The sequence below is a fragment of the Thunnus thynnus genome, chromosome 19 (assembly GCF_963924715.1).
Source record: "Thunnus thynnus chromosome 19, fThuThy2.1, whole genome shotgun sequence".
Taxonomy (NCBI): Eukaryota; Metazoa; Chordata; class Actinopteri; order Scombriformes; family Scombridae; genus Thunnus; species Thunnus thynnus.
The window spans coordinates 28,943,678-28,967,510 of record NC_089535.1 but is presented as its reverse complement, the minus strand read 5'-3'; the positions used below and the strand labels follow the sequence as shown (position 1 = coordinate 28,967,510).

The window sequence follows — 23,833 nt, the reverse complement described above, 5'->3', positions numbered from 1 at the left end:
CTTCTCCTCCGCTTTGAGCATTAATGCGAGAAGTGACGTCATTAAGACTCATGAAATCACAAGATAAAGTGAAACGATAAAAACTTCGCATCAAAATGTTAACTCACTCTACACAACACAGGAACTCCCATTCATTTCAGATTATATTTTAGTTTATAAACTTTATATATTTCTCTCTAAATATATATATCTATGTATATATACTTTATATATCATAACATTTTCCTTCTCTTTCTTCCTTTCTTTTGAGTGTACTGAAACATGTTTATGTTATATGTCAGTAAGATCGAGAATGTTCAGTATTAAATAAATACATTTTTAATCATCTCAATGTCATGAAATATGAATTCTTCTGATTACTTTTCAACAATGACAGTTCGTTTTTAACTTGATTATAACAGGTTTTATTTAAAATATCCTTTTCTTCACTGTCTTTTTTTATTTCACATCGCCATTTTTGCCAATGAGACTTTTTTTCATAATAACACTTTACATATGAAAGTCTTTGTTTGTTAATCAAGACAATCAACCGATCAGAAACAGTTATGTGATTGACCGTCATTCTAACAAGCAACAGCCAAAAAAATAAATGTATATATGTATAAATGAGCTGCAATATTTTTTGTTATGGTGAAACAAAGCGAGATGAAATAATGTTTCATTATAGTGAGCTGTGTTTTAAATTAATTCAGCTCTGATTATATATTTCTTAATGTCTTCATTATGTCTTATTTATTTCATATTGAACACTCTGAGTCTCAATAAGTATAAACCAATAGGAAAAAAGGGTCTTGGGAATAATAATAATAATAAATAACACAAATGCACTGACTGAAACAAATACTGCCAATCTACTTATTAGAGCTATAGTGGGTTTGAAAATGTAATTTTCCTAAAGATCTCCAACAAGTTTGTGCTAAAGAAAAAGTCATGGGAATTTTGACATTTTTTGTGTACAAGTGGAAGGATTCAGGACAGAAGCCGTCAAAATGTTTAGACACATTAAAATCCAGCCATTCATTTCTGATGACTTGTGTTCACAGAGGAAAGCTTGTAAAGTATGTGAAATGGAAAGTGTTCATCCTCTGGCAGCAAGAATGTGTTCAGTGAGCTTTATGTCTATTTGCTCAATAGATTTTGAGATTTTCTGCCCTGATGATAGCTGGAAAGGAAAGGTCAGGGGTCAACAAAAGCATCAGATTTGTTGATATTCACATCACATTTCATGGCAAACACATGGAGACTTGGGGATTTTCTTTTCTTCTCTTTTTTTTTTTTCCTTTTCTGTCATTTTGAGTGACACCTCTGCCTAGCATTGATAATGTTTGACTAGTGGTACAATGTAACTAAGTACATTTACTCAAGTACTGTTCTTTAGTACAGTTTTAAGGTACTTGTACTTCATTTTATGCTATGTGGTGCTTCTACTCCACAGTTATTCAACAACTTTAGTTAGTTACTTTTCAGAAGAAGATTTTACATAAAATAACACAATAATAAGCTTATAAATTACATTGCATTAGTAAAGATTAAACCAGTGGTTCAGGCTTTTTGGCTTGTGCACCCTTACAAAAAAATCACTCTATAGTTGTGTCTCATTTCAGATGTCTATGAGTTGTTAGCAGCACCATCAGAGAGACATCTCCCCACATGGGTTCAAATAAATAACTGTTTGAGGTAGAACTCTCCAATATTTTACAAAAACACAAAGAGGTTCTGAAAAATTAATCCAAATTCATGTAGTGGGTTTTCTTCTTTCCTACCCAATCTATCATCTCATAACCCCTCAAATTTATCTTGTGACCCTCACAAAGCAGTTCAAACTAGCTCCACCAAGCAGCTACAACAATAAGATACTGCTTATGCATTGACTGTTTTTAATATATCACAACCCGATTCTCTGAAAAACTATTTACGTTAGTACTTTAAGTATATTTAGCTGGTAATACCTCTACTTAATTAGGATTTTAAATGCAGGATTTTTACTTGTAATGAGGTATTTTTACATTTTAGTATTGAAACTTTTACTTAAGTAAAGGACCTGAGTACTTCTTCCACCACTGTTAATGACTTTTCTTACAAATTAAGATGTATGCCTGACACACAGCCAGCCTGGGACACACTGTTATTGTTGGTGTCCTCATCATGACAGCCATTCCTCAAAGAGGTAGAGCTCATTATCATAGCTTCCAGATTTCTTCTTGTTGTGTGGTTCACTGCCTCACATACATGCCAGCTGCTGATGAGTCACTATATGAAAACGTGACATTTCCCAATTTTCAAAGTAGCCTACTGTTTTAAAAGCCTTTAAGCCTTTTTTTGGATGAAGTAGATCTTTATCTCTCAGAAAAATGTGCCTTGTTATCTCAGGCTATCTTTTTTCCCCCACATATAATCAACATGCCTATGTGTGTTTCGTCAACCTTGTTACTGACATATCAGCTTCTATTTGAAAAGGTTTTAAATCCATATTTAGAACAAAACTGATAGATAAAAATCCACTTTGTGTTTGTAAAGTAAGAATATTGAGTTTACTTTCTTCCATGGATGAATATGCTCATTTACAACTGACACTTTTAAAATCTTCTGTTTCAAGAAAAAGTTAAGGAAACAAAATAATAAAAGGCCTATCCCAATTTCTTGGAGTGGATTACTGGTCTCTTTTATTTCACATTTAAAATGAGCTAATTTTCATATGGTTCTTAATCATAGTGATATTATTATATTCAATCTGTGAAAAGTAGTTGGTGTACAACATCATCAGCTGACTCTGATACAAGTTCATAAGCGGCAGTAAGCTGCTGCCAACATCAACACTCACACTGCCGCTGGTTGAGTAGGAGAGAAGTTTGCCGCCGGTCAGGGCGGGCATACATCGTGCTCATTGGGAAAGAATACCAGCACAGCAGTAGTGGATGAGACGCAGCGAAGAGCGAGGAGCAGTGTGAGCGACCTCAGCAGCCAGCAGGGCTGTGCATGCTGGACAGAGCAGGAAAACAGCCACCAGCCTCTTTGTGTGTGCAAGTTGATAAGTGCAAACAACGGAACACACCCCCTGGAGAATATTTTTGCACATGTGGAATTAACCTCAATTTCGTTCTAGCATCTATCATTCCTGCTCTGCTTCCACCTGGTTCCTCTCTGTTGGATATAAATTGCAGCTTTTGAAAATACGGTCCTTATTTTTCTCGCATCGATTGTGCTGCGGCAGACATGGAGGATCAGAGCCGGATGATACAGACTTTGAGCGGCGTGACTCTGTCCGGACACTCGGTGCAGGGAGCCGTCGGATTGCAGCTGCCCCACATCCACGACTGTACCGACGGGGACGGAAGGAACCAAGACATCGGGAGTATTCTGCATCAGATCATGACCATCACTGACCAGAGTCTGGATGAAGCGCAGGCAAAGTTCGTCCTGGTTTATTAAATGAATGCAAATATAGTTCCATTAAACGCAGCTACACCCTCACTCAGGTTTTGCAATGTTTAACTAAGGCAACTTTTGAAACGTTAGGCTATGTTTTCTGATCAGACAATACTGCTATATTATTATACATTAATGTGAAATATTAATTTAACCAAAGACGGCATATGAATCAATCATAATGTAGGCTAGTTAGAAGTGGTGAGTGCACGTTCTGACCTTTCACATTATGTAAGTCTCTACCAAAGACGTGTAGAGACTGTTTGTGCATAAATCTCACAGATTATTTTTTTTAGTATTTTTGTTAGTTTCTCAAGAAAAGAAAGGAAATGTTCAGAGTTCAAACTTTTCAACACATTTAGCAGGCATGCTCAGCATCAGCACTGAGTGATGATGAGGTACAGCTGAATTTATGCAGTAGGCTATTAATGATTCCATGCATTGATAAAACCGTTTGATTGGAATATTTGTCTCCAAATACCAGGGGACAAACCTAAGCCTTAAGTCCCACTCACCACTTCAAGCCTGAATTTCTACCACTCATAACTTTTTTTCACTGTTTGTCTAACTGCTCTCCCATGTAGAAATGAGGATAAATCAAAATATTTTTTTATGTAAACTCATGTCATTATTTATTAATATCAACAACATGAATGGTCAACTCAGTGCCAAATGTCTCAAACGTGATCCTGGACTCTCTTGTTCTGGTTGTTTTAACCAACCTCATTCTGATATCATTCAGTAGTTTTCCTGTAATTGCATTTCATTGGACAACTGTTTTAAAGCCAGTTAGAGTTCTGATACCTCAGAGCTCACAGAGCAGATATGTTGGCCATGTCCGCCATCAGCTAAAACATCTCAGTACGCATAACATAACACTCATATGTTTCATAGGTTGAGTGACCTCGTTTGAAGGCATCTCAAATGTACATGGTGTAAATATATATGGAAGTAACTTGGTGTCAGTTAAAATGGCTCTTATTTGCAAAACAAAAAAAAGTTGCAAAACAAAACATAAATGCTTACATCATAAACCATCAGATTAATGTCCACTGGGTTGGACATTTCATTGTTAAAAATCTTGTGCTCCCCACAGTGAAATCAAGTCTTTAATATGATGATTTTATAAGGAAAATGTGTCTTGTTCCTCTTCCTGTTTAGCCTTTCTGCCATGCTGGTCTTGTGTCATGCATTACTCTCTCATATGGCAACTTAAAACTTGGCATCTATTCATTAGTTAAAGTCTAGTAAAAGTATAGTAGTCTAGTTAAAGTCTTAGTTACCAGGCAGAAGTCAGATATTAAAACAATGCATTGCCATTGGTTGAGACCAATAAAAAGTTGGTGTCCATGGTAATGGGTGCTGAGTGTGATGGTGTAAAGTAGATTGAGGAATATAAGTAACATTTAGGACTTCACTTGATTGAATATAGCTGTTTTACCCATTAAATATTGACTTATTATGTATAAATTCAATCTCAATGTAACATGAACAGTTTAGGGACTTTTAAGGAATACAATGAAGGAGTTCTCCATCCTAGTCAATGTAAAGCTGAAGTATGGAAATGACTCAGACCATACTGTAAGTACTTGTTCCACCAATGAGCCTGACATTACAATTGATATTGTATGATATGTATTTGCATGTGAATCAGTCCATTATGTCTTGTTAAAATGTTGTGTTATTGCTCTTCAGTCTACATTGTCTTTGTCGTTTGGTAGGAAACATGGATTGAACTGCCACCGGATGAAGCCTGCACTCTTCAGCGTCCTCTGTGAAATCAAAGAGAAAACAGGTGAGTGATTTATTGTCGCGCTGATACTATGTCTTTCCTCCCATCTCTCCATTTATCACAACCTCAGGCTGTTGAGGTACACAGCAAAACACAGCCTGCTGGGGTCTGAAAGTCAGTACCCACAAAAAGAATTAAGAAGAAAGAAAAAGAAATGCAAAAAAGAATTTAGTACCAATGCCTCATCAGGTTCTTAAACGTTCAGGCTATAGGAAGCTCCAGGTTAAGTTTCTGCAGTCGATAATACTGTGACATCAGAAAGCAGTAAAAATATGCATGCAAACTCAGAGCGGTGCAGTTTGTTTACTGTGTAGACAGTGAAGCTTTAAGACAGGAGAGGTTCACTCATCATGTCTTCGTCTGATGCAGGACTCAGTGTAAGCAGCAGGAATTGGTTGTGAAGTGTTTGCCTGGTAACCATGTAAACAAATGTGAAAAAGTGTTAAGGGAGTGCTGCAAACACACACAGCTTGCATTGTGTGTGTGTGTTACTGAGAGCTGGCATGAGCTAGAGAGAAGCCATAATGCAGCAGAGTGTTTGTGTATTCACAGCATTTACACAGTCTGAAGTAAAACAACCTGCCTCCTCTGCACTGAATACAAAGCTCTCATCATGGAGTTCATTTACTGTCTTTTTTCTTCATATCGTGTCCTCTTGCTCTGATGGAAGCCTGCTTCTGTAAAGGACTTCAGAACACTGTGTTAATGAACTATGACTCTTCTTCACTCATCTGTTCATTAATGGAATCATACATTATTTACAGCAGAGGCTGCTCATGGAAGCTCCCTCCATTCAATGTCAAAACCAAATTGAGTGTAAGCATTTGTGTTTGTGTCTTGAATTAGCAACTGCTACATATCTGAATAAATACATCAGGGAGGGGTGCAGATTTTTTTCTTCTTGTCATTTGTCTATTTTTTCCTTTTATTCTGACTCTATAATGCTCAGAGGCTTTAATGATGGAGGCCAGAACATAGAGCTGCCTAGAGTTATGAGTTGTCTGGTGGCGATATAATATGCTGTCAATTACTTCTTTAGTATTATTATTATTGTTTCTCTGTTGTGGAGATTGTGTTTATTCCTGGACCTATTGTTGCTGATTGGTGGATTTCTTTTACTTGTTTACTTTATATGGGCTTCTGTAGTCTCTGTAGACTATGTTAAGTTAAAATAAATAAAAAGTTGGTCACAAAATAAAACTTTATTTTGAAATGATTAAAGTGGGCATGTGTTATCAATTAAATGTACAGTAAGTGCATGCTGGTAATTAGAAACCAGCGGTTTGATCAAAATGCTATTAACTACATTTTTTGTTGGGTATTTTTTCAGCGAAAAAAGAAAAATACAAAATAGTCAGATTTTCCAGTTGCAAGCAGAAACACAAGTCAAAGCTGCTGAGCTTCTTATTGCAGAGCTGAATGGGAATCAGTGACAGTTGACCCTTTGACTTATGCTATGCATTGTACTTCCACTGCAAACATGCTATATGATGACATCAAGAGACTTACCAGTAACCACTAGATCAAATGGAATGGTGAATGGACTGTACTTATATAGCACCTTTCTAGTCTTCCAACTACTCAAAGTGCTTTACAATACATGTCAACATTCACCCATTCACACACACATTCATACACTGATGGCAGAGGCTGCCATGCAAGGTGCCAACCTGCTTATCAGGATCTAATCTAACGCACATTCACAGACACACTCACACACCACTGGCACAGCCATCGGGAGCAATTTGGGGTTCAGTATCTTGCCCAAGGACACTTTGTCATGTGGACAGTTGACTACTGATCTTCTGATTAGTGGACGACCTGCTCTACCTCCTGAGCCACAGATCAGCAGATCACCCTGCAACTCTTTCTGGGGTTTAGTTCATAAATTGAAATGGTGTCAGTCTTCTGGTTGAACGTTCTGTGTGTTGTCAGACTTCTACCTGAGCACAGTAGCTGTTGGAAATGTTCACATCAGTGTACTACTACAGTGGTGCTACTGTAGGAACAACAACTCTGTGAGTTTCAGATTCTTCCTTACTAATTAAAGAGCTACAATTTGCACAGAATGTGTTATGTGCATTCAACTGAGACTAATGCTTACTTTTATTATGTTGTAGCCCTGTATAAGTTTTCTTCAGCTTTACACCATGTCTATGCTGAAAGCTTCTCAGCTGTGTTTTTCAGTCGTCTGTGTCACATGTTTCTGACGGAACAGTACATTGTCCTAGAGAGCTCAAAGCTCAAAACAGAGTGTTCATCCTCTGGGGAGCATCAATAAAATTCATGCCAATTTGCTTATTAGATTTTGTTATTTCTTATGTGTTATTAGAAGTTTTGCCGTGGTCAAATGGTCAGTAGAACCATTAGGAATCTTCCTCTGGTGAAGATGAATGTTCATGTCAACTGTCAGGACAGTCATGTTGGTAGTATTGCTTGTAATGCTCTGGAGCAAAGTATGAGTAAAGCTAACCCACATCTTTAAATCCACCGCTGGCAGGGCTAAAATTTGCATTTTGCCAAACACATATAATCATAACTGCATTTATCTGCACTTGCATTTGACTAAATCAATTGTGAGCCTAGATTGTAATAAAAGGAAGTGAAGGCAATTGAAATCATTAAGTTGATTTACCATCTGACTCAAGACTGAGGAGGTAAGCAGTTCTGAAGTCTGTGGGGACGTTCAGTCTCAGGGCAATCAAACAGAGAGCTAATGAGACGAATAAATCTGTCCATATGTTCATTATAGAAAGTGTATGCAAACAAACGCTAAAAAAATAGATTGGATATGTTGTTTTCATCATGTTGCTGATCTGTCAATCCTCAACAACAAGCATCCTGTTAGAGCCACCGGCTGCTTCTTTGACACGTTACAATCGACATTAGGAGTCAGCGGTTTGGAAAATAGAGCAGAGTGTGAACACTAGTGGTAAAATCCCTGATGTGATTTCTGTAGCTCCTTGATATTTTGGATGAACTGCTTCTCCTTTTTTTGTTATGGTTGGGATTCAGCTGAGCAGACATGAGCAGTGCGAAGGATCCATACCGTAATGTATGTGCACCAAAAAACAATCAGATTTATGAGAGCACACGTTTCCCTTTATGAATCACAATCAACCTGAAAATGTACTCATGTGGACGAACCTCATATCCCACCCCCTACACTCCCACAATTAAGCCCTAAATGGTTAAAAGCAAAACCCCTCATGAATATTAATGTACATACATATTGTTCCTGTGGAGAATGGCAACAGGATTAAACCCAGAAGAGTGTGCGAGGCAGAGAGCTGTTAATGCAGTCAGTTCAACAAGTAAAACAATTCCCGAAATTTAACAAAGTGATCAGACATCGTAGTGGATGCACATCGTCACACACCGTCAGATAATGGACCAGTGGAGAAACGGGGACACATACACATACAAGCAATATTTAAAAAACAACATTGTCTATGACTCCAAAATCCAGCATACAGGTGTTTCTCTAATTTACACAGAGTGAGATGTCAGATGAGGTGACTGGAGAGGACAGAATGAGTGTTGCAGCCTCAACAGCATCTCCACCTCTGTGCACCTGCAGCATGTCATGTGTTCATGGAAGAGATTTTAAAAACAAAAACTATTAAACGAATTTAAATCTTACTCAGTGAAATATATACAGTATTAGAAGATTTTATTTTAAAATCTACCAGTACTCAGTTCTCCGATTCTATAAAGATATTTGATGTATAACTGATGATGAGTATTTCATCAGATCACATGTTACACCACTAGGATGAATGTTGAGGATAAAGTGGACATATAATCAATGTTTGATATGAGGTGAAATGAAATGTATGTGAGAAAGACCATTATAAAATCGGGCTTCAGTTCACTACCTCTCTGTATGGGTGGCCAAAATACTGTATTTGTATTCGCCTGGATCAGAGTTACCGTACAGGTGTGCACATTCTCCCATCAAGTTTGTTTTTATAAAACACAACTTTTTCATGGAAAGTGGCATAAATATCTTACAAGCCATGTTTTGAGCGTACATGACGGTTATAAATGAGTTCCCAGGTCCTGTTACCTTCTCATTTCTCCATTCTACTAAGGTTTATGGGATGGCTTAGACATGGCATGTGAATGTGAGTTGTGTTCATCTGCAACAACTCTCCCCATGCTTAAACTACACTGTTGAGCCTAATGCTATGCTTCATATTTTGCAATATACCATACACTCTCAAATAGTGACTTTATTTATCTCAGCTGCACTTACTGTCTGAAGCTACAAGCCAACCTAGCATTAGCCACTTTGTTACAGACTGAGCCATATCATGATATATACTCTAACCAGCAGCCTCTGAGTATGGTGGCTTAGTGCAGTGTTACATGACAGCATGTTATTTACTCCTCTCGCTTTTATTCTTTTATACCAAAAACATTTGGCCTGAACACATACTCAGGTCTGCAGATGTGAAGGGCGGTGTTGACATCTGTCGACATTCCTACAGACTGTTCTCCAAGAGGAGTAAAGCCAAGTCAATTTTGATTATATAGAGATCACAACAGAAGTTATCTCAGGGCACTTTGTTATTAAAGAGCACAGGTCTAGACTGTGCTCTTTAATTTACAGAGACCCAACATTCCCCAATGAGCAAACACTTGGCGACAGTGGTAAGGAAAAACTCCCCTTTAACGGGAAGAAATCTCAAGCAGAACCAGGCTCTGCCTGTGCAGCCATCTGCCTTGACCAGTTGGGTTGAAAGAGAAAGGGGGAGGAGAGGGGAGAGAGGGGAGGGGGGCATAGAGATGCACAGCAACAACAATAATAACAATAACAACAATAATGATAATAAAAATATGACTAATAACAGTCATTCAAGTAATCAAGGAGTTACTTCAGCTGAACCACTTGACACATGTCAAGTTTTAGTTGGAGAACATGTCTTGGTGCTAAACAAGAATAGTCCACTAGCCACTTTTAAAGAGTAAAGAGTTTTAAGGAGGAATATTTCCTCTGGTTGTCCACCAGGCATGGCCTATTTACAAGGATCTCCTCAGCCCCATTAAGGGTGATTGCTAATGCTTCTAAATCAGCACCTTAAACCTTACTGCCAATATCTGCACTGTTAGTCTCAACTGAAGTCTTATCTACAGGAGCATCAGCAAGTTATGAGTTAGGTTCTTGGGTTAATGTTAGCCTATACTGGTCTGTACGGGTTAAATGATTTGTTGTTAGGTTTAGGGGATTTGACTTCCACAAAGCCTTTCAGCTGTACCAGCAACTGTCAGGGCACAACATATACTGAGTGTCTTGGTTGCAGAAAACTAAAAAAGGATGCAGGCTTCACCTGAACCCCAAGGAGCTCAGTCGCTCTGCTCTTCACCTGCAGTGTCTCTTGCACTCGCTGCATAGTCTAGTGTGCTCTGGTCCTCTTCTCATGTCACCAGCTGTGCCCTCTGCTCAGTGTTAGTGTCAGTTCATGTAGCTTAACAAGTAAGTTCTATGCTTCCTGGCTTCCTTCCGATAGTGAAGAGATCATTTGAATCTGAAGCGTGACAACTTTCTTGCATTCATATCTCTTCTCTTCTTTTCCTCTCTGGTGTCTGCTCACTGACAAACTCATATCAGATAAGACTGTCTTGTTGATGCTTGGCAACCAGTCCATAGGACAAATGACCAGGACTTGTGACCGTGACACTTACAAATCAAAGAGCAAGTCTTTCTGTCCTTTCATAACTTATACTAATAACTGTACTAATTACAATAGCACAATGAGAACACTGAAATTTAAGGTTTAAATGTGTTAAAGGATAGGTTCACAATTTTTAAAGCATGTCTCAGAACAACTGTCAGGTTCCTATTCTTGCTATGATAATTTCTCCTATTCATACTTGGACAAAATCCATAGTCCTGTGCAAGGCTTCACTCAGACACTGGGAAAGGGACCAAGTGGTTTGGGTCTCTGTAAAATAAAGCAATAATGTTGTTAATCTCATCTCAGCTGCTAGCAGCCGGACTCCTGAAATGATCAGTCGGTCAATGTCCATTGTCATCGTGGAGAGAAAATGATCTGATGAACTGATCTGTGCAGTTCTTTGGTAATTTACTACTGGCTCTAAAGTCTCCATAGCATTTTGATATATGATATAATTTCTTTTGGAAGATAAATGTTGGTCACAAAGATGAAATTTAACAATTGTAGCTGCCACATTAGTTTGTCTGAATGTAAAGTGAAGCTTCATGTTTCTACTGGACCAAACAACAGTGCTGCCTCTGGGGCTCTATATGTACAGATATCACCACATTTACATAAATATAAATGTATTAAAATGAACACATCAGTCTCTATTAAATTTCGTTTTATTTTTTATTAAGCTACATAACAGTCTGAACAGCTACATTACAGACTAAATAACATAATTCACTGCATCTCTCTGTTAACGAGGTTAATTTTTGTGAGAAAAGTGTTAGTGGAGCTTTGAGTTGAGTTTATTTTGTCACAGTACAGTCAGGTAGTTGTGTTGAAGCTGAGCTGCTGCTGTCAGCAAGTATGCTGCTGTTCTAATTGCAGAATGATCGTACTGCATCCTCCCATCCTCAGAGGTTTCTAGTCCCGAGTCCAACTTGCCAAGTCTGAGCTAGCAAATACACAAGTCCAACCTTGGCGTACTTAGTATTGAGAAAGGCCCAATAATTGGCTTCAGTCAAAGCCCGGCGCGCTTCCTGGGGGCTTGGTCACCGCTTCCTGTATCTGTAGTTTCAAATTAAAAGCCCTCAAGTGTTCCATACACAGTCCAGCCATATATTAGGTTTTGACCTAGTCTTGTTAGTATTAACTCTTTAGCCAGTAGCTACGTGTGGGATGTACATTAAAACAACAAGTCCTCCAAATAAAATGACCAAATATGCGGTGTGACCATGTGACTCTAGAACGACACACAGGAGTGTTTTTTAATATGGAGTCCCTATCAACAGGCAGGACAACATCATTTGTCTGTGCTTTTCAAAACCTTACACATCACTGTTAAATAATAATGATGTTTATGATGTGACAATGCTGTTGTTAAGGTCTGGTTGGGTTTAGGCACAAAAACCACTTGGTTAGATTTAGGGAATGATCATGGTTTGGATTAAAATGATCACTTTGTTAAGGTAAGAGAAACATGTGGGGTGGGTTAAAGTTACTACTTCCTTAAAATTAGGTGACCTTCGTCATCATGGCTTCAATAATAATCCCAGGGTTAAGGTTAGTGGATTACGACGTGTTGTGTGTTTTTCTTGGGAGTGGATGATAAAGAGCATGTGCCAGAGACAACACAGGTTTCAGAATTTCCACTCATAATTCAACTCAATTCAAAGAACTTAATTCATTCCCAGTGAGGCTATTTAAAAGTACACACAACCAGTGGCTAACAGGTTATTATGGATCCGGCTGCTTTTCTTGGTAAGACCTGCCCTACTCTGCCTCTGATTGGCTAATACTTATTGCCTTCATTGTTTAGGTTGGTTAAGTTTAGGCATGAGGACTGAGATTGGTTAGGGTTAGGGTGGGTAAGCCAATGAGAGGCAGAGTAGGGCATTGAGAGGCAGAGTAGGGCGGGTCTTGCCAAGAAAAGCAGTGGGATCCATAATAACACGTGGCTAATACATTGTCCCCTGCAGTGATTATGTGTCTGTGTAAGAATATATTCTGTTAGTTAATGTGAGGCTTCAGCCGTTAGATAGGCATAACCATCTTAAGGTTAGCCTGACTGAAGTCTCCAGCAACAATGAGGATTACCGGTCTGTGAGCAGTTCAAGTTCAGTTCAAGATCCCACAGGTCAGCCTTTGTACTTGCCTGTAGTGGGATGTAGACCACTGTGATAATGACCAATGTAAATTACCTTGGTAGAAAGTGTGGCCTACATTTGATTGACAATAACTCCAGATCAGGTGAGGAGGAACAGCATAGTAATTTAATATTCTCACTGTCACACCAATACTTATTCACCATAAAATATATGCCTCATCCTTTTTTCTTGCCGGAGTCCTCTGTTCTGGCAGATCGCTATACAGAAAAAGAGTTACTTGGTTGAATGGCGCTGTCCAGTATTCCAGGATTTCGCCAAGTTTTGGTGAAACAAAGGACATTACAGTTCCTGATATCCTGCTGGAAACTGATACAGGCACAGAGGTCATCCGGTTTGTTATCCAGTGCTTATACATTAGCTAGTAGGATGCTTGGCAGAGAAGATCTATGTGGCTGCGATCACAGCCAGTGTTTAATCCCTCCACGTTTACCATGGTGTTTCCTCTGAAGTTGAGATGGATGCAGAGATTGACGCAGAGATTGTCTTTTCTTATCGTGATGAGTGACTTGTTGTCAATATTATTCACAAAAAGTCCAACTAATTTTGTAAAAATAAAGGTAAAGAGCACAAAATTTGCATATATTTAGCGGCATTCACAGAGAGGCGACTGGATAGTTCCAGGCCTTCTTCAAAATACTTTTTCAAAATACTTCAAGGGTGAGGGTTTTCATTCACTGTCCATCACTACTTCAACACAAAGAGTCACACTCCCAGCAGCTCTCTACTCTTCTTCCTCTACTCTCTTGTTTTCTGACATATGCCCTCTGACCAACTCATATGAGTTGAGACACACTTTCTTGACAACCGGCAACCAGTCAACATGACAAATAACCTGTGACCATGACAGTGTCACTAGTTAGGCAAATACTCATGTCAGCATCAGCTGTTATGTGAAACATAACAAAATCTAAAGATCAAAAATGTGCAGCAGCCCCTCATAGCTTTTAAGTGAATTCATGAATTAATGCCAGAAAAAATCCTGCTGCTGGGACACTTTGGATACTTGTTGGATATTGGAACTGTCATACTTCTAATTATACCTAATACACATTTTCTAGCACTTTTGGGAAGGTACAAGAATTCTTTTAGAAACTTATACTGAAAAACAATCTAAAGATAGTTTCTTGAACGAATAATTTCTATAATCATCCCAGTAATCTGTAGCCCTATGCTGCCTTTCAGTCACCACCTGTCTGTATTAAACCAAGGAGAGAAACAGCTGCATCAAATATCCAGCAACTACATGAAAATTTCATCAAGAGTTCATTACCATTTTAAGAAGACAAATAATTCTCACTGGCTTGTTGGATTCCATTTTTTTAATATTTAATTCATTACCACCACCATCCGCTTGGAATGAAAGGCTCTGTCGACTTCATATTGCCATCTGCCAAAATTCAAGTGTACAAACTTAAAAGGGCTTGCGTAAAATCTGTCCACAGAAGATCTAAAGGCCTCTAGCTGTGAGTCAAGCTGCTGTGGGGCTTCACAAAATAGCTGGAAGGCTTATTTTCATGTGAGGATATTTATAGGGAGGAACTTATGCACCAGCCCAAAGCTAAATCCCTAATCCAATTTAAATGCATGCCAGAGAAACATCCAGTTCTAAACCTGATGTGAACTATACTCAGAATATATTGTATTGCTGTTGTACACTCACTGACCTACATATTCTGGTTGAAGTCCTGCTCACAGCATAGTTTGAATGAAGTGGACAGCTTATTGTATAAATAATTATTAAAGAATGATTCCTAACGCATGTTTAATGCCATCTTTTCAACTTGTCTATTGCTTAATAAGGTAATACTAATGGCTTGATTTTCATGAAATTAGCTGTGGATATCTTAATGTTTTGGCAACCCCCTGACCTTTACACTAGCCAAAATTTCCTCAAGAAATGTCATACTTTTAAGTGCAGATTCCCAAATATATTGTACACTTCACATTAGTTTTGCACATTCATGCTCACTAGAGGATGAACCCTACTTATACAGTCTCTATTTATACAATATTTAAGCCAAAATAGATACAGAGTGTTTTGTTTAAAAGGAGGGAACATGTTGTGTTGTTGTGTTGAAGCTGTTCTCACTTTTTATACAGTGAATTTCTTCCTGCAGGTTGTGTGGGATGTCCTCTTGGAGAGGGGACCAAAAAAAGCTGGATCTTCACACCACATTCAACATTTTCATATCTCAATTTAGCAATTTTCATGTTTATCAGTTAAACAATGAAATGGAGGTGTTAAATGGAACAGCTCTAAGGCTGTTGTAAACAGTAAACTGTTGAAGTAAGCAGGAACTTAAATCCTTTCCCCTTTGCTCTGTATGTGCTTTTATGTAGTATAAAAAAGTGCAGGTTTACAACTGTGAGTACTTCAGGGAGGTTAAAACTGTGTTGATTTTGGCCCCTAAACATCACACTCAGCACAGGAGGGAGTGGGGAGTGATGATAATAACCTCCCCCTGACCAGTCGTTCAGGCCAATCAGCGTCCTATCAGGATTCTCACGTGATCTCGCAAATCCAGCTGCCTCACAAGGTATTGTATTGTATTGTATTGTATTTATTTATCGGGACAGTGTACAGTTTTTAACATAAATGATGCACTGTACCAGATTTAGCTTCAAGCTAATTTTCATCTGCAATCCTTTACAATTAAAACATATAACAGCACAGTAACAAACAGTACAAAGCAAAAAACACATAGAACACATTACACAAAATACAAAATACAAAGGTACACACAACAGCACTTCACATACACCCACAATGTCAACTAGAAATGAATAATGTAAATTTGTCAAATTAAAAGAAAGATTATTTCTTTTAATGAGAGGACCATAGATGAAAGTTAGATTTTATAGATTTTTTAATTTGGTTTTGAATGTAAGGTAAGATGGTAATATACGGTGACAGACAGATGGTTCATCCAATCACCTGCCAAGTATTTTTTGAAAGTGCTTGCCCTTTTCCAAACAGTCTCCAAGAACGACTTCTCAGATGGTTCTGTGTAACAAACCAACTGTAACGTCCAACTAGTACAGTACAGCACTCCATCACTCTCCTTCCTGGCCCTTACATAGCCTGGAGGTGTGTTTTGGGTCATTGTCCCGTTTGAAAACAAATGATGGTCCCACTAAGCACAAACCAGATGGGGTGTCGCTGCAGAATATTGCGGTAGCCATGCTGGTTAAGTGTGCCTTGAATTGTGTATTAATCTCCAACTGTGCCACCAGCAAAGCCCCCCAACACCATCAAACCTCTTCCTCCATTCTTCATGGTGGGAATCACACATGCAGATACTATCTGTTCACTTTCTCTGTGTCTGCTACTTGAACTCTGGGAAGCATTGATGTGGGCTCTAATCTGAGGTGCTGTTAATTGGCGATATCCGAGGCTGATAACTCTGATGAACTTATCCTCTGCACCAGCTCTTGGTTTTCCTTTCCTGGGGCCTCATGAGAGTCAATTTCATCATGATGGTTTTTGCGACAGCACTTGAAGAAACTTTCAAAATGATTGAAATTTTCCGGATTGACTGACCTTCATGTCTTAAAGTAATGATGGGCTGTCAGCGTGTCTTTACATTAGTATTACATTCCTTTACTTTAGTTGAGTGGTTCTTGCTATAATATGGATTACTGCAGTAGGGGAATAGGGCTATTTGCTGTATACCAACACTACCTCAGCACAACACAACTGATGGTCTGTAACGCATTAAGAGGGCAAGAAATTCTACCACTTAACTTTTGAAAAGGCAGACCTGTTAATTGAAAACCATTCCAGGTAACAACCTCATGAAGCTGGTTAAGATATTGCCAATAGTGTACAAAGCTGTCATCAAGGCAAACCATTTTCTGAAAGCTCCGATGCATCTGACTTGGAACTTAATAATACTGACATGCCTGAAAAAAACAAACCAAACCAAAGCCTGTCCTTTAATGTATTTAAACCCAAATTTAAAGTTGACATATTATACTGCTCTTCAACAAGTTAATATAGGTCTCTGAGGTCCCCAAAACATGTCTTTGAAGTTGTATGCTGAAAATACCAAATAGCCTGTTTACACCTGGCATTAATATGTGTCTTGGGTGATCCACTCACAAGTCAATGTCTGTTCACACCTAGCATTAGAATGTGTCTCTACATGCGTCTCGAGTGACCACTTGTGATCGGATTTCACTTCCAATTGATATCAATGCCATTTTCGATTCCGCTTATCGGTCAGATTCTTTATCAATTCCCTTATTCATTCATGATCAATTCTCTGTGTGGAAAAAAGTAGGCCTACACAGGTTTTCACAACTGTTTTATTATGTCTGAGCCTGAACACAGTGTAGAAACAGCGTAGAAAAAAGGTATGCATGCCTCAGTTGATTCTACTCAGAGTAGGGATTGTTTGGAGATCATCCCCAAGTTCCCTCAGTATTACTGTACTGCACTGCAGCGGTGATGTGCCAGTGGTCTGTCAGCTAGCCTGTTAGCCCCGGTAGGTAACAGCTGACGGTCCGCTGTCCATTTGTTAGCTCCAGCAGCAGATCGCCAGAAAAGCAGCTCTCCCTGCAGCCCAGCCCTGTCACAGTTCCAGATCAGCACCAGGTCCTCTCGGTTATTCTGGGTGTACTTTATTTGTCTCAGTTCTTGACTTGCAAGTTGCTAGCAGCATAGACACATGAGTTTGATGTCATGGTTTTGCTTCAGCAGGCCACTACAGCTATATTGTCTGAGCAAGTTAGCTGCTGGCTGCTAATGAAAGTTACACAACGTTGCCAAGCAAGGGAACTCCGGCAGTTTGACTATTTCTTTTTCACATGTGTATGGTTACCTTCATGTTTATAAAGTACATAAGGTTAGGGTTGCCACCTTCCTGAAATGGAAATATGAAATTTTGGGGGGTAGAGGACATGACTATATGACCTTAGACTGAGGAGGAGCTCAAACTACTGCGGAACTATAACAAATATTTGACTGTTGTGTAATGATCATTTTGTCCTAAATGATGGGTCTTACCACCTGTATGACCCTTCAGTAGTAGACTTTGTCCTAAATGTGCATACTCAGCTGGACCACACTGGTTTTGAAAAGCGCATATGACTTACAGCCTCGTAAGTCAAGCAATTTACAATTATTTTTAGATAGTCAAGGTGCATGTGCAGTTGCCCATATATTAAACTGTGGGACTCATCAGTCAGCACTCCAAATAATTTCTGTTTTGCAATCATCTATGCAAATATTCATTCAGATCTTCTTGTCACAGCAGAGAGAAGCAATAGAGTGACAGAATATGCTGACACATTATCAAACGAAACTCATGCTTACTTTATTTAATTTTCCAAAATAGTTCACACAACAGCCATGCCCTCCTGTCTGTCCTCCCTTTTTCGCATTTTACTCTGTTTGTCTGTATTGATTCTGTGTCCTTTGGCACTCCAGTGATTAGCCTGCAGCTGCTTACTCTCCACTCGAAGTACCACCCTAACGTTAGCTTGTTTAATGTCATTTTCACATCCTTGTTGTTTTTCTGGAGGTTTAGATTTGAAGTTTACCATAATATGCTCAACTTTGCAGAGCAGTTCACTGGGTGTGTTATGTGTTTACAATGCACTTCATGGCTTTGTGATCGAGGGTTTATGTCAAATAATGTTAAAATTAAAAAGATATTTTTTTGAGAGAAGTTGAATTAGCTTTCCCTTAGCATTTCCCATTGCAATACGTCAGCCTCGAGTCACACACTTTGAGCCACTACTGCAGAATCATCTTCTCTATTTTTATTTTTATTATCATTTATAGGCCTTATTTTTCTTTTTTTATTTATTATCTTATATATTTTCATGTATCCTCAAGACATTTAGCTATTAATAAATGTCTTCATTTATCATAAAAGTGATTGGTTGTTTTCTTTGAGCACAGTAAACAAGGTCACTGTCAGGACAAGAACTTCTGGTTTTGAGACTGATTAATTGACCCAACTGAGAATTAAATTCAAACTTTAATATTTCCTCTGGGCATTAAAGGTTACTTCCAGGAAGTGGAGCCTGGACAAAGTTATGTTTTATATTAATAAAGTGTTATGTTATGCTACAGAGGGTACCGTTGTACTAATCAGGGGCAATGTATGATCCTGCAGACGCATGCAGGTTGTTGAAAAAGACTCTGCATTAAAATAGTAAATAGATCAATTGTTCGTTTATCTGTGCTTCACATCATTGTTTAGTTTTGATGGTCAGTTTTTGTTTTTAAAGGTTACTTTTCAGTTTTCATCTTGTTTTTGTTCTGGAGAAAAGGTCTTCTGGGGTGTTCTGGACATTCATAATTACTGGACAACTATCTCCTGCTGTCTGATTGGATTGTAAATGCTCCTATGGCTTATGTTGAAGGCAAAAACTGAAACAGAAACTTTAGCAAGAGCAGGTTGACATCTCAGCTGTGTACACTAACCTGTGAAGAGTGAAGAGGCCCACAGATGGATCGTGGGTAGACAACCAGTCAGCTGAGACAAAATGAGACAGCAACGCCTCCACTTTATCAACACACAAGAACAAAAGACCAAATAGAGATGAAGAGCTATTCTCCTCAGCCTCAAAAACCTGAAATGAACACTGTTGAAGTGCGGAAAGGAGTCTCTGTCACCCAGCAGTTACTGAGCTCTACTGCACTTTGCCTGACACCAACAGTCAGTGGCAGTACATCACTGTCAGGGCACTAACAGAGCCAGCCATGCATGAAGCATGTCAGCTTCCTGACTAACACACCTAGCTGGTTAGTTACATCAGAGATCTTGGTGTAACCGTATGCCACAGAGGCAGCTTTCATAGAGCTCTGTAGAACAACATCAGACTGAGTGGCTGTATGATTACATGTGGGTTTGGGTTTCACCTTGGCTTAGGTGATGTCAGGACCACTGAGGCTGAGTCCAAGTCAAAAGCCAAGATCAGTCCAGTCGAATCTGAGTCAAGACCAAGACCAAACAGAACAGAGACTTTCCATAAGGGTCGACAGTAAGTAAATGTAACTGTAATCTTCAGCATCCTGTTCATCAAAGCATAGAAGTTTAAAGGCTGTCACATGTTATCAAGAGCACTGCATAGCAGAACTTTGGGTCTGTTGTGTGGAGGTGACTCTTGAATCCAACCTCCACCTTATTCTCTTCCCTACACTTCATTCCATCTAGTCAAGTCAATTTATTGATGGAGCATATTTCAGAACAAATAACGTAGGCCAAAGTGCTTTACAGACAGATGACAATTACAATCAATTTTGGTTCAACTCATAAAAAACAACAGCTGTCATGGAGAGTTAAAATATTTGGATGGCACAACTCAGAAAGACAAATGATATCACAGTGCATCTGCCAGGTTTCTGTAACAAATAAAAAATCTCATTTGTGGGTAAAAGAAAATCATTTAAAATGAAGGAAGTATCGCCTCATGAACACATCCACACACTTCTCTGAAAGGCAACTTTAGATGCGAACATTGTGTGCAATGTAATAACACTTACAGTTGCAAGAGCTTTAAACATCCATTAACTGGTAAAAAAGTTTTCTATTGGCCAGTTCATGAACTGCAACTCCACATATGTTGACCTGCCCTACATAGGACAAACCAAAAGAACCTTTAAAGTCTGTATTTCTGAGCACAGAACAGTCATCAGAACAGGAAATCTGGATTATGCAATGGCCAAGCACTACATAGAGGGCAAACAAGGATTTGTCTTATTATATCACTTCATCGCTGTTTTGTTTCCCATGAACATGTTTATTACCTCCTAATGTATTAGTATTTAAATATATATCAATGATTATAATATAATTTTATGAGTTGTATTTTGAGCAATAATTTATCTACGGTGGAGTTGAACTGTGGCCAAAATGTGACGTGATGTCATAGAACCCTACTGCTGAACTGTGCCTATGAGCTCTCCTTCACTAGCAGTGTGTCTGGAGGGCCGTCCCTGGATCAGTCCAGGAGCTGACTGCATAATGAGCTGCTGTCTTAGTAAATCACAAACTGAATACATTCTGATTGCAGCTGCAAACTCAATGAAAACCACAACGTATATTTGCACAACACCGTTATCTTAGTAAATCTGGCCTACAGTGACCAACAGAGTGACCGACAATATCATCCCTAAAGCCATGCCCTTTGCATGGCCAAATATTTTACCATCAAACATAACCATAATCCAGGAGTTCCACATTCTGCTACCCAGACTTACATGCCTCCATTCCACAAGTAAGAACAGAAAATAAGGAATACAAATAGCATCAGACGACACCCAATAGTTGTGTGGACAGGGTAAATATGTTAGCTCATGAGAGCAGCATAAATGTCTTATTAGCACAAAGTATCAATTAAATGCCACAACTTACCTGAACAAAATACTGTTTAGCATGATCTTGATCTATCTTGAAATAGAATGAGGGAGGAAAAGAACAAAAGCCCCATATGAATGTATGCTTACTTAATGAAGCCTTCTGTAAGACATTTAAGATGTTTTGACAGAGGTGAGAGGTTATATGTGTTAGTGATTACAGATTAGCACAGATGCCACTGTGCTTCAGTGAGCTTGGAGAGAACAGCACACAAATCGTCCTGCTGTTCATCTCATCATTGCCTTTAGCAGTCTGATGTTCATTTTACATTCAGGTTTGATCAAGGTTCAGTTGGCTCAGGGCACAATAAGTGACAAGTGCATTGAGAATCTATCGTCCACCCTCCCACATTCACTGTACAAATGTATGATGTCAATGGATGGATGAGGGGTTAAAGTGAGTCCCTTTTCTGTAATGAGGCTAGAAAAGAACAGACAGTGGGAGATGGAGGTAAAACATCAATTTTGCAATCCTCTTTCCTTTCCTCTGTTCACCATGACTGAAATGGAAAGCCAAATGAAGAAGAGCGGATAATTGTTTTATCAATATTCCCCCGTGTGTCCTCTGCAAGGGTCGGCATGACATGACCACGCATCAGGAAGACTGACAAGGATAAAGTATGAGCCTGAACAGCTTGCCTATCATAAATCCGAGCTGACAATGAATAGGGAGCAGCATGATGCAACCAGTGGACATCCACTCTGACTGGGCGCTGATAGATCCTCAGGTCTGAAATGTCCACTCCCACGCGGTGATGGAACACTGTTGTGGATGTGAGCAAGGCGGTGTGACTCTGTGTTGATAATGGGGAAGCATGAACTTTTCTTTAATAGATATTAATCTACAGATCTCACAATTATAATTTACTATCTCAATATTACAAGAAAAGATCTCAGAATTCCAAAATCCAGATCACAGGATTATTGTGATTATTTCACCAGGAGAGACAAGAGAATGAAGCAAAGATGATTATTCATTGTACAGATAATATTGATAATTAAATCTTGTCTTTGGCGTCTTGGACTCTACAGGGAGATTTTGAAGGACATAAGTCCCAAGCAGCAGCAAGATAAATCCCTCCATGGAGTCCAGACACTGGTGGTAGTGGTGGCTGATGATTTCCACTGAGATTGATAAGGCTGATGAAGTTGATGATGAAGTGATGAACGGATGAATCTGTGAAGACTGGGCAGTGATGGGGAGGTGGTGGGGCATGCATAATGGCAGCATAAAAGCACAAAAGGCAGAGAAGGAGAAAACATTGTGTCGTTGTACTATTGGATAGGTGTGAACAGCTGATGTGAACAGCTGATAGCTCAATTGACAGTCCTGAATAATGACAGCAAAGGAAATTACGAGTGAGCATGTGTGAGAGATTTGAATGGCATGATGGTATGAGAAATATAACGCTATATCGCTAAGCTCCGTTAGATCATGTATTCAAGCATGTGACGCATTAGATTCTGTGACGTGGTTCAGAATATCAGTTATATTGCCATGCAAACATTTTTTTATCATAGTTTACTGCATACTTTATCATCACAAAGAGAGCTGGGATTCATTTCATATGCATGACTGTGTATCCATATAGCACCCTGTAGTGTTTAGCTGCTCCTGAAGTAACAGATCAACTTAAGGTCAGAGTGTTTCCCACCTGAATTATCCTAAACACTTAAGATGCCTGTGCAGTTCTGATATACTAATAATAGTACTATTGACATTAATCAGTGACATTAATGTATCCCAGTGTCTTGAACCAAGGAGGATATAAAAGAAAATGTAATTATAATTTAATCCATTATGGATTAAATTATAATTACATTTGCTTTTGTCTTCTCAAATCATGAGAGAAAGTAAGTGAATCATTATTATGAATATGGAAGTCATATGAGATAAGGCTTCCAATTCTTTTTTCTTCAGCGAATGAATCACCTCCATATTTAACATTGCCATTCCTTTTGCCACTCTCCAAAACACATAACTGGAAAAATAGCAGGACTGTCAAGGATTCATCTTAATATGCAAATCCTTCAGCGAACAAACTGTATTTCTCTCTGTTAATACCCCTGATGTACCCTTGCCAAAACTAAACTAGTGTAGTTCATACAGTAGGAGAGTGAGCATTGTCAGAAAAGACCCAGAAAACACGAAAGCCTTTGTTGCAAACATTGAGGATAGACACAGACACGTTGTCAAACAGAGAAGCTATCCTCTCAGGGGGTGGCCATGAAAGTGAACAAAGAAGATCTTTGTCCCACAGCCCATGCTTATCAGTGATGCCCATTTCTGATGTACTGTTGATTGTCACCAGGTGCCATGCCAAGAAATGTGTGGCTGGGTTGATTTCAGAATGGTAGCTCACTTGGTTACCAGCTTCACTTTACATGATCTTAGCTTCAAATCTAC

General features: G+C 38.9%; 1 protein-coding gene and 1 long non-coding RNA gene across 3 annotated transcripts in view; both read left to right on the top strand.

The window, feature by feature from the left end:
• The first annotated feature begins 1,122 nt into the window (after nucleotides 1-1,122).
• Nucleotides 1,123-1,560, top strand: LOC137170469 (uncharacterized). The gene is made up of 2 exons (XR_010924610.1): nucleotides 1,123-1,415; nucleotides 1,474-1,560. It is a non-coding gene; the product is annotated as an uncharacterized lncRNA (long non-coding RNA).
• Nucleotides 1,561-2,807: 1,247 nt separating this feature from the next.
• The window catches only part of LOC137171060 (pre-B-cell leukemia transcription factor 3-like), a 62,797-nt gene continuing 41,771 nt past the window's right edge, over nucleotides 2,808-23,833 (top strand). For both annotated transcript variants that reach the window (XM_067574794.1, XM_067574793.1), the window contains exons 1-2: nucleotides 2,808-3,410; nucleotides 5,148-5,221. In XM_067574794.1, the coding sequence (XP_067430895.1) occupies nucleotides 3,214-3,410; nucleotides 5,148-5,221 (271 nt within the window). In that variant the 5' untranslated portion in view covers nucleotides 2,808-3,213. The remainder of the gene's footprint in view (nucleotides 3,411-5,147; nucleotides 5,222-23,833) is intronic.